This window comes from Vanacampus margaritifer, chromosome 1 (assembly GCF_051991255.1).
Source record: "Vanacampus margaritifer isolate UIUO_Vmar chromosome 1, RoL_Vmar_1.0, whole genome shotgun sequence".
NCBI lineage: Eukaryota > Metazoa > Chordata > Actinopteri > Syngnathiformes > Syngnathidae > Vanacampus > Vanacampus margaritifer.
In genome coordinates, this window is record NC_135432.1 from 30,344,667 (window position 1) to 30,358,937 (window position 14,271).

Consider the following 14,271-nt stretch of genomic DNA (forward strand, 5'->3'; position numbering starts at 1 on the left):
TTTTGACGCAAAGTCAAAAGCTGACCAAAACCTTTTCTCTAGTAGCTCCTAATTGATATCAGTATTAAATTGATAACATAATTCTGACATTTATGAGAATTCTGTGCAATATGAACAAATAGAAAGCAGTGATGTGTACTGTATTCAGATTAGACAAAGTGTTCACCATTACATTTTGTGACTCGTTTATCTCCAACATTTTGAATACAAAAAAAAAAGTAAACATAGAATTTTGTATACAGTATTAGTAAAGTGACAAGTGAAGACTTACCAGCAAGCTAACCTCAAAATGATTACATCCTCTTCATGTTTAAATAGCAACAACATTACAACTGCTAGGTTACATTTCCATGTCTTATCACCTCTGTTGGAATGTCTGGAGGACTATTAAAGAGAGAAACTTAACAGGGAACAGCAGTCTCCACAATTCATTGCTTCCGCCGAGCCCATACTGTCAGACAGAATGCTGATTAAATCAAGTTTCGCTCACTAGTTTGCTTTAGCTTGGCTGCTCCTGTCAATCATTCAAACGTTCATTACAGGCCAACAAGCTGCAACATAACGTAAACATGATGAATGCCAATATTCACATTTTGTAAAAACATCTTGAGGGTGGTCTTTACAATATGTTCTATGCAGCCTCATTAGTCTGAATACGGTATTTTGGGTAATACGGCATTAGTGAAATATGAGTTAAGCATCAAAATCCAGCAGTTTTGAGCAATATCAGAAGGCGGCCATTTTAACACTTGCCGTCAAGTGAAAATGATGTCCCAGTTGCTCAGGGCTCCGGTAACAACCAATCACAGATGCGCTTCAGAAAACAGGAGAGCCGTGATTGGTTGTTACCTGAGCCTCGTGCAACTGTGACGAAATGGCTGCCACCTGAGATGGATAAAAACGAGTGTATTTGCTGCCTAACTCCAATTCCACAAACACATTATTAATCAGAATGATGTTTTTAGACTAGTGCGTGCGCATACATATTATTTCAAAGAAAATTTGGTGGTTGACTTGCACTTTAACAGCCCAAATGAATGTACCCCAAACAGGCACAGCGTTTTAACCTCAGACAGGTAAGGTAAACGATAATCTCATTAAAATAGAACCTGTCGGCGGTTGCGAGATCACATTTTCTCAAAGCCGATGGAAGCAGGAAATTGGATGCGGCCGAGTTAGAACAGAAACTGTATCTGCACGGGTCTCAATGATGCTTACTGTAGTGCTCACGCCGAAGTGCATCCCAGTTTGCTGTGTAGCTGAACACCAGTGAGTGTCAAAAGTGCATTTTACATCATGTGAATGGCTTGATACATATGGGTGGTTTTCAACAATGTTGCCGGGAAACCGTGCTCGGAACGTCTCCCTCTATGCTTTTACTTTGGCATTCATCACTTGCAGAGAGGCCACCTTCACGCAGACCAGTTTGCCTGACACTAGTCGGCAGGAAAGCATCGCCCATACATAGCACATTAATAACTTTGTTTGTGGAACTCATCTCAATTGTCAATCTGTGGAATGTGCTGGACAGGGATCAGAGCTGTCTTGGTGACAAAAGTACGCGCATCAACTCTTATAAAACCTATGTCTTCTTTACATTAAGAACATGGCAAAATATATAAAAGAATATCGTTGGCCAACTTCAGCAGAATGTTGCACGCCGTGTTAAATTGGGCGAGTCCAAGATCAAGGTTCTTCAAAGCATCTGACAGCAGCAAATAGTGGTTACAATTCATGTCATTTTTCCTACAAAGCAGCATTAATTCTTAAATTTCTTATTTCCGCATTTTGCAGCTTCAACAACATTGTCGCCTTGGGCAAAATAAAAAGCATTCTTCTCTCAGCTGGGAGCAGAGCTCCAAATTGGAAGGCCGTTGGCAGATCGCAGCTGTCACTTGGGCACCAGCCCTCGGCATTGTGGGTAAATTGGGGACGCTGGATTGTGAACACCGAACGAAGAGGTCCACGTGTTTGATTGCTTTCCTGTTCTTGGTCGACTGAATGACAAGAAGCCATGACATTTCAACGAGTTAATTCCAACTTTGAACATGAACATATTTGAATGAACTGCAGTTTTTTTTTTTTTTTTTTTACTTACGCAGACTTTTGTTTCCTGATGCTTCCGCTAGCACTAGCGAGAGGTGCAAAGCTACTATTAAATCCAGAGGCATCAACCTGAAGATCGTCCTCATTCTTAAGCACATCCTCCAGAGCTGCTGCTACCTTTGGGGCGATGTCTGGCCGCTGATAATCTTTGGTGGTCTGGGACGGCATATCCATGCCGAGCAGAAGGATGTTCTCAGCCTGGGGGATAAAGACAAGCATGGTACATGTCTTGTGCAAACTATGATGCATGTACAATTTGACAATCTAAATTCTGCATTAAGAGCAAAGATGACCTTTTGTTTGTTTTTTGCGACATTTCTGTCATTTGGATTTTTGCTAATGTCATTAACTCACTCTCTGCCATTGACAGCTATAAACGTCAAAAATTCATTTGAACTATTAATTTAACTTTTTTCCCCACTTTTGTTAACAAGAGTATGAAAACCTAGATTTGTTATTGTACATTTAGAACAGATATAAAAATTTGGATTAATCGAGTTAACTAGTGAAGTCATGCGATTAATTACGATAAAAAAAATGTAATCGCCTGACGCCCTGAATTTTTAATACTCTTTTTTTTTTATTCATTCACTGCCATTGACGGATACTAACGTCAAAAATTCATTTGAACTATTTCTATGAGTTCAACATTTTTTTCCACTTTTGTTAACAAGAGTATGAAAACTTTATTATTTTTTTTATTGTACATTTAGAACAGACATACAATTTGTTATTAATTGTGAGTTAATTAGTGAAGTCCTGCAATTAATTACGATTAAAACATTTTAATCGACTGTCACCCCTAACTTTTAATAATCTTTTTTTTTTTTTTATGAATTTATGGCAGTGAATGGGTTAAAAGTCCCAAAAACTCCAGAGTTAGGAGGAAATTGAAGAAGGGACTGAATTGAATCCAAAGAAATCATTCAGACTCTAGTCTCAAAAGTCCATGATGATCATACAATATTCTTCTCATTTCAATGAAAAAGAGTTCGGTCTTACTTTATATCTCAGGTCAGGTCCATCCTTCATGGCCACGCGAGCATGGTTACAGAGAGGCCTTCTGAACCCAATTGCAGACTGAGGCCTGCTCATCATCTGATGATCACTGAACACACACAAACACGCGGTACATCCAAAGTCAGACAATGCGCTGAATTGTACAAAACAAATGTTAAGCTTCAACGTGAAGTTCACACACCAAATGTGTATAGTTGGTAAGAGTGTCTCTTTAGGGTTTATCAGGCAATGTTGCTTCCTAACAGGGGACATCAAATTGTGGTTGTTTTTGTTTTGGGGTCAGTGTTGGTGTGGGGTGCATGTTTCAGTAACGACATCTACCACAACGCACTGTTATCAGTCAACCTGGGGTAAATGTATGTTTCCCACCTTTATTCAAGTGGACAACGGAACGGGCTGTTAATTTAGGTGCAGTATGTGTTATGGTGGAAATAATAGGATCGGGCGACTCACTCCTCGATATGCGTGATGGGCCTCATCTTCCAGTATTCATCCTCGTCATCAAAGAAAGCCCTGTTGACTATTTTGTTCTTCTCTTGAAATGGAATGAAATCCTCAATGATAAGATGCCTAAGAGACAAAGGATTAGAAAAACAATGAGAAAGTAGAAGTGGCTCACGTAGTAAGGTGAACAGAAGGGACCAAGGTCAAAAGGTCATCTGAGACTATATCCATAATTGTATTTATTTATTCTTTTTCATCAGGCCAAGATCTGACTCGAGATGCTTGGTTGTTGTGGTCAAAAGTAATTTCGGACTGATTTTGGAGTTAGTCATAAGTTAGCATGATGGTGATGTTTGTATGAATTTAAGATGCAGATTTGATGACGTTGGTGTTTCAAAGCAAGTAATTGCGTGTGTGGTGGGCATATTTCAGTTTTCCCTGACAAGTATTGGGTCAAATGTCATGTTTTGCACAAACAAAATGAACATTAGGAATAAATTGTGACACGAAACAACATGCCATCATTTCAAGCTTGACTCAGTGACGTAATGTCGAGACGCCGTACTTGAGTTTAAGGTCTCTCGTGAGCTCATTCTGGGTCTGTTCCAGCTCCTGGCGCTCATTGATGTGCGCTTCCTGGATGTCCTGGATTTCTGCCTTCACTGCCTGCAGTTTGGCAAACAACTAGACGGATAACAGACAAACAAAAAGTTGGACTGCTGAAATGGAACAAAACAATTGGACATGGGCATAATCGAATTTCCACTCAAATCTTCACTGGAATTAAATTAGGGTTGTTTTTCAAATTCAGCTTTCTGGCACGCACGCTGTTGCGCAACATCTCACCATTATTATGCGATAACTTCTCTTGAAGGCTTTTGCACACAGAGCAAATATCCATCTATCCATCATCTACCAATTATCCGGGGTCGGGTCGCAGGGGCAGCAGCTTTAGCGGGCAAATAATCCATTTAAAATTCCTGCTTAAATTGGATCAGGCCTACAATCTCAAACTTCTGCTCTTCACGTTGGCGCCCACCTGCTCCTTCGCTATCTTTCGAACCTTCAGACTTCCAGCTGCCTTTGCCCTGGGAGGCTATCCTGACTTCATTCAGCTCTTCACAGTCACTCTTCAAGCGTCATGGCCACGACATCGCTATTAAGCCTCTTAAGGACAGGAATTTCAAATAGATATTTTTGTTTTGTTTGTGCTATTATTATAGCGGCAAGTTACACAAGACTGTGACATAAGCAGCTGAGTCACAAGTGTGGCTGTCTTTCTTTGTCACACTTCACACATTTAAGTTAACGCACAAGAATGAAATTCCTCCTTGAGGCAAAGCTGCAGTTGTTACCTTTTTCAGTTTCTTGGTTTTAATGTCAACTTCCTGCTGCAAAGAACTGTAGGTCTCCTTCAGCTCCAGGGTCTCCTCATCTTGACACTCCATTTGCTGTTGCATCTCTCGTTCTCTCCGTTTCTACAAACAGAAAAACATAATCACTCACATCAAACTACACGTCATTTGTTAAAAGACATGTTCATAAGCTTGTGTTTGTGTCAGACTTTGTTTCGTCTATTAAAAACTTTTAGCTATGTCAGTGTTTTCATTTCTGGTGGTGGTAGCGCATTGCAGAATGTGGTAAAGAAAAAAGATGATTGTCCAAAGTGTTTTGCCTTGAAATTCTACAGTTGTTGCTTCTTACTGTACATTTTGAGATCTAACTCCACTGTTGAGTTTATCCAGTTGGTAGTATTTTGCAGCAAGGTTGTTCACACATTTGAAAATATCTTTGAGAATTGAGAGGCGTATAAAATTGTCAAACTTGTACAGATTATAACTTTATGTGGCTGTTTGTATAGTGGTCTAACGAGGGTGAGTCTTGTCTGGTTAGCTTAGCGCCAATTAGCTTAGCTCCAACAAATAACACAGTATGATAAATGGGGAGAATTTAATGGCATAACCTCTTCACATGACGATCAAACGTTATAAAAATTTAGATGTCTCCCTATAAATCGTGTGAACTTTGCAGTAAGCAACGTTAACATATTGTTAATACCTGTTCAGCAATTTCCTGCCTCTTCAGCTGCAGCATCTTCTGCTGCTCGTTGGTGTGATCCACAATGTTCTTCCCCCCAACTAGAAGTTTACTTTCCATTGCCTGGAAGTAATACAAAGAAACAAATGATTGAATTAAACTGCAACAGGAAATGCTTGACTTTTTGGAATATGAGAAAAACAAAAACGCATTCAGCGAGATTTACCAACCATTTCATTAAGATAGCTTACATTCTGCAATACAATAGAGGAACATTTAACTTTGATATTTCCCTTATAGGAGTGTCTTCATTCTCAACATTACCAGCCAAAAGTTTAGACACATATTATTCTTGCTTTGGTTTTTAGCAAATTATGCCTGATAATGAGTTCACTGACTTCCGCTTACCTTAACTTTGGCTGACAACATGTCTCCTGCTTCCTGCTCTTTCTTTAGGTCAGCCATTTTCTTCTCCTTCTCCTTAAGGAGTTGAGCTTTCTCCTCAGCCACCAGGCTGTGATCCTCCATGATAGCTTTCTTCTCCTTCTCCAGCTTCTCCTGCTGCTCTCTCCAATAATCACCTTTGTTTTCCTCTTCTTCTTCATCATCATCTTCGCTCTCTTCATCGCGACCGTCACCGTTGCTACAATCACCAGCCCTCCTCTTATGTCTCCTCTTGTTTTTCCTTCCTGTACGCTTCTCCAGTTGCACCTTCAGTTTCGCTATCTCCTCCTGAAACTTCCTAAGCAAAGCATCCTTGGGGTCCTCATTGACACGGGGCTTATTCTTGATGTTCTTCGCTCTGTTGGAGTAGCGCAGAGTTGTTAAAGTCTCTTCCACATTGTAAGATGCTGGGCCAATGTTGGCGACCATGACGGTGCGAGCGTTGCCTCCAAGGGAGTCCTGTAAAAGGCGGGTCAGTTTGGAATCTCTGTAAGGGATGTGGCTACTCCTGCCATCCACCAGAGCTGAAATGACGTTCCCTAGAGCAGAGAGCGACAGATTGATTTTAGTAGCTTCTTTCAGCCTCTCTCCCTGAGCCCCCGTCTTGGTCTGCCTTTCACTACCAGCTAGGTCCACCAGATTGAGTTTGCCAACTCGGATGTGGTTCTCCCCATCCACCCCCAATTCACTGCATTCTACAGTGATCACAAAGATGGCGTGAGAACGGGAACTGTGTTCATTCATGTTCGTGGAGCCCACCGAGCGATTCTGATTGCCCACATTCATGACATTTTCAATTTCCCGCACACTCTTGGTGACAAAAGATGACAGGTCTTTAACGTAAACGCCTGTGTCGGGCCTCTCTCTCAACTCTAAACGTCGTGATTGGTCCTTGGAGAGCAAATCTCTGATCTCCTCTTGATAAATCTCCAGGTACGATGCTCGCACCAGGTACTGCTGATTCTGAGATCTTGAAATGTGGGTGAAGATGTGGTCAAACGAGTTGGGGATAACTCCTCTCCTTTCTGGGTCGTTTCTTACACCCTCCATGGTGTACGTTTTCCCTGTGCCTGTTTGTCCATACGCAAAGATGGTTCCATTAAATCCTTGTAGAACTGAATCCACAAGGGGCCTAAAAGTTTCATCATATAAATCCAGTTGCTTAGAATTGCAGTCATAGACTGAGTCAAATGTGAATACTTTGGGGAGTTCACCAGCAGAAGCTTCCCTAGGGTTCCTGACACTAATTTGTCCAAATTTGACATCAACAGACACCACACACTCAAATGCGGCTGCCTGTTCTTTCTCATTCATAGGACGACAACGGACCACGACTTTCACCGACTCAGAACTCTTGCTTTTGGACATGATGTGGACCAAAGGATTGCACACTCAGCTTGACACACAGTTCCCTCTTTTTCAAGCAGGGCGTCAGGGAAATCCTACCAAAAGAGAACCATCCACATTAGAACCTGTTGGCAAAAATAACAACAGATGTTAATGGCAAATCAAGCAAATTGTGTTGACATAAAAGCCAACATTGAAGTTCAGCATTATCTGGGTATATTTTGGTTGCGGTTCGGTTTCATCCGATTCATTTGCAAAATAGATCAAAGAAGCGCTTATTCCTAGTGCCACAAAGACACAGTAGCATAAGCAATGACTTGTAAACGTGAACCAGGCGAGGTTGACAGCAACATTCTAACAAAGCACTGATAGTTAAGGGAGCCGTAAACAATGTGCAACCTTACTTAAATTAGGCCATTACACAGCAACAATTTGCTAGCTTCATTAATCCGTTAATGTTGACCCTTCAATTTTTGGCGTTGAGAAAACTACCACGGCACGCGATTGTATCGTACCTATGGTATCTTATCAGAGTTAGTCATAATTTTTTAACGTACCGTATCGACGAACACACAAGAGCTTAAATAAACTAGAACCCACAATGAGACGACAAAATCGAACAGTCAACAGCAAACACGCAGGTAACCAAGGCTACAAGTCTTATCACAGCTTTTGGTTGCCTAACCTTCCTGCGAGTGTTCGGATAAAATCACCATGTCACCAAACAAATAAAAAAGTAAAACGCTTAAAGCGTCTTGAATACATACCCTTCCCCAAATTACTTTGCAAAATCGTTTAAATAAAAATAAAACGCAGCTTCGTACATTTGCTAATCCGACCCTCAGTTAGCCACTGGCTCATCGCCACAACGGTCCGTCCGGGTGTGAGTTGCCAGATCCTGTAGCTACATCCCCCCTCCAACTGAGTGAACATGAAAGGTAGCTACAGCGTTTAAGGTGACTGATTGCATTAAACATTTACAAAAAAAAACTTGTACTATATTTTAAATTACATTCAAATACATTGTTAATGCTGATAGCTTGGGAATAATCAGAACGCTTGTATTACAGCATTTCCCATCAATATCTGGCAACCGTTTCTCGGCAGATGACTATCAGCTGGTTTGTCTACTTTCAGCAAAACAAAAACATAAGGAACTCGAACAAACCGTAGGTTTGACTTATAATGACTTTACTTAGTGAACAACAAAATATATGTAATCAATTTTAGACTGAAAATTTTCATTCGAAATGCGAGTTTAAATTAATTAAATTACAAATACGTACTTGAATTGAAAAACATGATTTTAGATGTATAGTGTATTCATTTATAAACTCTACAAACACAGTACTCCTATTTATATTAGCATACATTCCATTTTAGTACTTATTTTTAATGCTCCGGAACATGACGTACAGTACACGCATACTTCAAGAGATGAAGGAAGAGCAATCGATGGCAGAGCTACTAATGATCTACGGTTTGTACTTTTCCATCCATTGAGCCTCAGCCAGCGATGCATTTTCCTGTTGTGCCATTGCAAGAACATTCTCGGTCCGTGTAAATATGTAAATGAAAACAAGTTACACCAATATAGTAATATAATAATGCGACTACAAAACATAAACGTTCATGTGGAGGAGTACTAATGCTCCAAGGTGCCGTGGGTAAAGAAAGTACAAGTGTACAGGAAAGTGGATGGAAACTGAATAATCTGAAAAGACTGCAATACTTAGTAATAGACTATTAACACGAGTGAGTAATCGGTTACATCTGAACACAGCCACATCCACAGTTATAAGAGAGTGTGCAACACTTATGGAATCGTATTATAGCTGTAAATTATTTTTACTTATCCTCTCAAAAAGCTTAAATTTTTATGTCACATGATGGTGTCGTTTTTGTTTTTGATCACAAAAAAAAACTAGATTTTGAACAGGTGTGTAAATACTTTTTTATGAAATAAATTTAATTGCTGTCATCATCGGTCCATTTTCTATACCACTTATTTATCCTCACAGCTGACTTTTGGGGTGAGAGGTGGGGTCACAACTACGAACAGGGGTTACCAACACTGACACCAGCATCCTAAAACCGCAGCAGTCTGTAGACCCGTTCTGAAAAATAGCTCACCAGTGATGGGACAATCTTGTTTCCGTGTTGTAGAAGCGAACATTTGAAAATTACTTACAGAGATTTCTAGATAAGTGTTGGACATTGATGTTTGTCTTTTCCATACCTTGTTAAATCATATGTTGGTAATTATTGTGATAATAGTCAATAGCTTCTTTTCCACCAACAAGCCCAGGATCTTTGAGTTCTGGGTAAAGGGAGTTCTTGGTTGTAAAAGTTCAGCAGGGAATTTATAATTTGTGTTTCCACAGCTTCTTTGAGTTCTCGGTAATTCATTCAAATGAGTTTGATGACGTATGAGTTTGCTGAGCCCAGCCTATGTAAAAACTGTCATGATTGGGGACAGCTGGAGGGCGGAGCCCGCCAAACACACCTGCTGCTCATCAGCCCATGATAAAGGCCTGGCAGAAGCAGCAAGGAGTGTCGGGTTATTACTCCGTGACGCTACTCACCTGACCCGACTTGTAGCGCTTCTACAGGAATCTACTACTGATCCCTATGACTTGCTTTTTGTCTGCCCTCAAGTGTGATTTTGTGTTTGCTTTTTGTCCGCCCTCGAGCGTGATTTTTGTGTTTGCTTTTTGTCCGCCCTCGAGCGTGATTTTTGTGTTTGCTTGTTTTGGTGAATTAAAACTATGTTATCCACATCCCTGCCGTGGCGCTCCTACTTTCCTGCATTTGGGTCCTCCACTCACACACCGTGACAGAATAACCCGACCAAGAATGGACCCCGCAGACCCCAACAGCCTGTGCCAGGCCATGGACACTTACTCGGCCAGCACGAGCAATACTTCCGCGAGCTGAAGGAGGCAGTGTCGGCGCTAACCGCCCAGATCGGATCGCTCACCTTGAAGGTGGGGCGGAGGTCGGAATCCACGGCCGCGGAAGACTTACGACCAGCCGGGGCGTCTCCTGTCTTCCCCGCGTCCCGGTCAGCAGGCAACTTTGTTCTCCGGGAACCCAATATTCCCCATCCTCCCCGCTACTCTGGCGAAATTGGTGGGTGTGACCAGTTCATTCACCAGTGTAGTCTGGTTCTCGACCAACAGCCGCACACCTTCCCGGACGACGGCGCCAAAGTCGCCTTCATTATGAGTCTGCTTTCCGGCCAGGTGGCATTATGGGCGATTGCGGTCAGCAAAGCCAATCCGGAGCTCCGAGCTTCAATTCCTGCCTTCCTGGCGGAATTTCGAAACGTCTTCGACCACCCAGTAAAAGGGAAGGAAGCGGGCAGCCGCTTGCTGGACCTCCAGCAAGCCGACTCCTCCGTGGCGGAATACTCCATCTCCTTCCGGGTTTTGGCCGCCGAGAGCCGTCGCGGCGCTGTGCGGGATTTTCCGGCGGGGACTCAGCCCGTAGATCAAGGACGAGCTGGCGGCACGGGACGAGACGTCCACTCTGGAGGAGCTCATCGGTTTGGACAACAGGCTGCAGGAGCGACGGCGAGAACGGGAGGAGGCGCGACGACCGGAGCCAGCGGACACGGCTGCTCAGCCGGTGTCGGCCACGTCCGCGGGGCGCTTCTTTGACGCCTCGCCCCCCGACGCTTCGTGGCGACGCCCTCCTGCCGGAGATGGCGTCGAGCCTATGCAGCTGGGAGGAGGGCGGCTCTCTGCGACGGAGCGCACGAACCGGTGGAGAGACCAGGCGTGCCGATATTGTGGTCGGCCCGGACACCTATCAGCCAAGTGTTGGAGGCGGCCTGAGAGGCGTCGGGACGTCGCACCCGTTCCAGCCACAACCATTCCACCCCAACGCAACATCCAGTGCGAGTACTCCCAGTCCACGGGATCATTTAACCTAAATAGCCAATTGGACACAAAAAGGCTACAATTGTCAGGAGAAATGACATGGGGTGGGGTGAGGGCAAGGATGACGGCTTTGGTGGATTCTGGGGCGGATGACTGTATTGTCGACCCGAGGATTGTTAACATCTTGAAATGTCCGGTGGTTAGACTCGAGAAAACCAAGGAGATGTATGACCTCAACGGGCGCCTCTTGGGTGTGATTACACATAGAACAGAGAGTCTACAAATGCGTCTATCGGGAAACCACGTGGAAACCAGACAGTTTTTCATTATGCCGTCCCGGTCTGCTCCAGTGGTCCTGGGTCTGACTTGGCTGGCAAGGCATAACCCTGACATAAACTGGGGCATGCCCAGGTTAGAGAGATGGAGCTTGTTCTGTCACTCACATTGCCTGCAGTCAGCGGTAAATGACCACGGTGGCCCAGCCGAAGCAACTATTGAACTTATCAACCTGGAAGATGTGCCAACAGAATACCACGACTTACGGGAGGTTTTTAGTAAAGACCGGGCCTTGTCTCTCCCCCCACATCGACCTTATGATTGCGCGATAGAACTGGTTCCTGGTGCACCGCTGCCTAGTACACGCCTGTACCAAATTGCCAAGCCCTCAAGGAATATGTCACAACGTCACTGGCGGCCGGGCTGATTCGGCCTTCCAAGTCGCCGCTAGGGGCAGGTTTTTTCTTCGTTGAGAAGAAAGACAAGACACTACGCCCTTGCATCGATTTCCGTGGTTTGAATGACATAACTATTAAAAACAAATACCCATTGCCGCTAATGGAGTCAGCATTCGCTCCCTTACATTCGGCTGCGGTGTTCACCAAATTAGACCTTCGTAGTGCCTACCATCTGGTTAGGATAAGGGAGGGCGACGAATGGAAAACAGCGTTTAAAACACCCATTGGGCATTTTGAGTATTTGGTTATGCCGTTTGGCCTCTCAAACGCTCCCGCAGTATTCCAGTGTTTCATTAATGACGTCTTGCGTGACATGCTCAATCACTTTTGTTTTGTTTACCTTGACGACATTTTGATCTTCTCGAGAAATCTAGCAGAACTTCAGCAACACGTTCGGCTGGTTTTGGAGCGACTGCTGGAAAACCGGCTATACGTGAAAGCGGAAAAATGTGCATTTCACACCAGTTCGGTCCAGTTCCTCGGATACATTGTGGAGAGGGGTCAATTGAGAGCCGACACGGCCAAGATCCAGGCCGTGGTCGAGTGGCCAACACCCACATCAAGAAAGCACTTATAGAGGTTCCTGGGGTTCGCAAACTTCTATCGTCGATTCATCCGCAACTATAGCGTGAAAGCGGAACCTCTGACGAGGCTTACGTCCACCAAGATTCCATTTATTTGGACCCAGCAGGCTGAGACAGCTTTTATTGGATTAAAATCATCATTCTCACGTTCACCAGTTTTGACTCACCCTAACGAGGCTCTTCCTTTTGTTGTCGAGGTTGATGCTTCAGAGACGGGAGTGGGAGCGGTGTTATCCCTGGTTGACCAGAGACTGCATCCCTGCGCCTTCTTCTCTCGTCGGCTCAACCAGGTGGAGAGCAACTACGATGTGGGCAACCGTGAGCTGCTGGCCATTATTTTGGCACTACAGGAGTGGCGGCACTGGCTGGAGGGCGCGGCGGAACCCTTCTAGATTTTTACGGACCACAAGAACTTGTCGTACCTCCGGTCCGCTCGGAGATTGAATCCCCGTCAAGCACGCTGGGCCCTGTTCCTAACCCGTTTTAACTATACCATCACTTACCGACCAGGAGCCCGGAATACCAAGCTGGATGCCTTGTCCCGCATGCACGGTCCAGCTGCCGAGGGGTCGCCACCCGAAACTATCGTGCCGGAGAACAGAGTGTTGGGAGCCCCCTAGTGGGAGGTAGAGCGGAAGGTGGTGGAAGCAGCTGACGACACGCAGACCCCGGTAGTGTGCCCTGGGAATAAGTTGTTTGTACCCACACACCTTCGGCAAGAGGTGCTGCAGTGGGGGCATGCATCGAAGGTGGCATGTCACCCTGGGGTGGGTCGAACTCTGTCCCTGATAGCCCAGAGATTTTGGTGGCCCGGGCTACGCAAGGACATTAAGGACTATGTCACGTCCTGTACGGTGTGTGCCCGTAATAAGCCCTCTCGCCGTAAGCCATCCGGCCAGCTCCACCCCCGGCCCATTCCCCACCGTCCTTGGTTGCATTTGGCGTTGGATTTCGTTACCGGGCTACCTCCTTCCAACGGGCAGTCGGTGGTCCTTACGGTGGTGGACCGATTTTCTAAGATGGCACACTTTATCGCCCTGCCCAGGTTGCCCACCTCGTTGCAAACAGCGGATATCCTGATAAAGGACATATTCAGGATCCACGGGATACCATCTGACCTCGTCTCCGATAGGGGGCCTCAGTTCGTGTCCCGGGTGTGGAAGGCCTTCTGCAAGTCTTTGGGGGCTACGGCTAGCCTGTGTTCGGGCTATCACCCCCAATCTAATGGGTAAACGGAGCGAGCTAACCAGGACTTGGAGGCGGCGCTCCGATGTGTGTGCCATCAACATCCTTCCTCGTGGGCGTCCCACCTCCCATGGGTCGAATACGCCCACAACACCCTTGTGTGCTCTGCCACAGGTCTGTCCCCGTTCAACGCGGCCTGTGGTTATCAACCCCCCTTGTTTCCTTCCCAGGAAGGCGAGGTTGCCATTCCCTCGGTCCAGAGCCACCTCTGCCGGGCCCGCAGGACGCCAAAAAGGCTCTGTGCCGCACGATGGACCGCGACTCGCAGACAGATACCGGATCCCGGCACCATCCTACCGACCGGGACAGAAGGTTTGGCTCTCCACTCGGGACCTGCAGTTAGCGGGGAGTTCCAAGAAGCTGGGGCCTCGGTTTGTCGGCCCATTTGAAGTCGACTCAGTGATCAACCCGGTGGCAGTTAGGCTC

At 45.1% G+C, this 14,271-nt stretch overlaps 1 protein-coding gene across 4 annotated transcripts; it reads right to left on the bottom strand.

Annotated features, from left to right (window-relative positions):
- Window positions 1-73: 73 nt before the first annotated feature.
- On the bottom strand, window positions 74-9,805 carry LOC144036434 (kinesin-like protein KIF3B). 4 transcript variants are annotated; one of them, XM_077547100.1, is made up of 9 exons: window positions 9,638-9,805; window positions 6,016-7,523; window positions 5,629-5,730; window positions 4,926-5,048; window positions 4,136-4,254; window positions 3,580-3,696; window positions 3,109-3,214; window positions 2,099-2,304; window positions 74-1,997 (listed from the first exon to the last, which is right to left on the bottom strand). In XM_077547100.1, the coding sequence occupies exons 2-9, from the start codon at window positions 7,417-7,419 to the stop codon at window positions 1,892-1,894; spliced, it is 2,283 nt and encodes a 760-aa protein (XP_077403226.1). In that variant the 5' UTR covers window positions 7,420-7,523; window positions 9,638-9,805; the 3' UTR covers window positions 74-1,891. The 4 variants fall into 4 exon arrangements, with proteins under 4 accessions (XP_077403226.1, XP_077403234.1, XP_077403217.1 ...); XM_077547108.1 differs by lacking the exon at window positions 9,638-9,805 and adding an exon at window positions 8,223-8,469; XM_077547091.1 differs by lacking the exon at window positions 9,638-9,805 and adding an exon at window positions 8,166-8,468.
- Between the last annotated feature and the right edge of the window lie 4,466 nt (window positions 9,806-14,271).

Bases quoted from the DNA above. Each gene is read 5' to 3' on its own strand.
- LOC144036434 (XM_077547100.1), bottom strand. From the start codon at position 7,419: ATGTCCAAAAGCAAGAGTTCTGAGTCGGTGAAAGTCGTGGTCCGTTGT. The intron at 4,255-4,925 runs GTAACAACTGCA...TTATCCGTCTAG, and splicing joins AAACCAAGAAACTGAAAAAG to TTGTTTGCCAAACTGCAGGC. The intron at 2,305-3,108 runs GTAAGACCGAAC...TTTATCCCCCAG, and splicing joins GACCTGACCTGAGATATAAA to GCTGAGAACATCCTTCTGCT.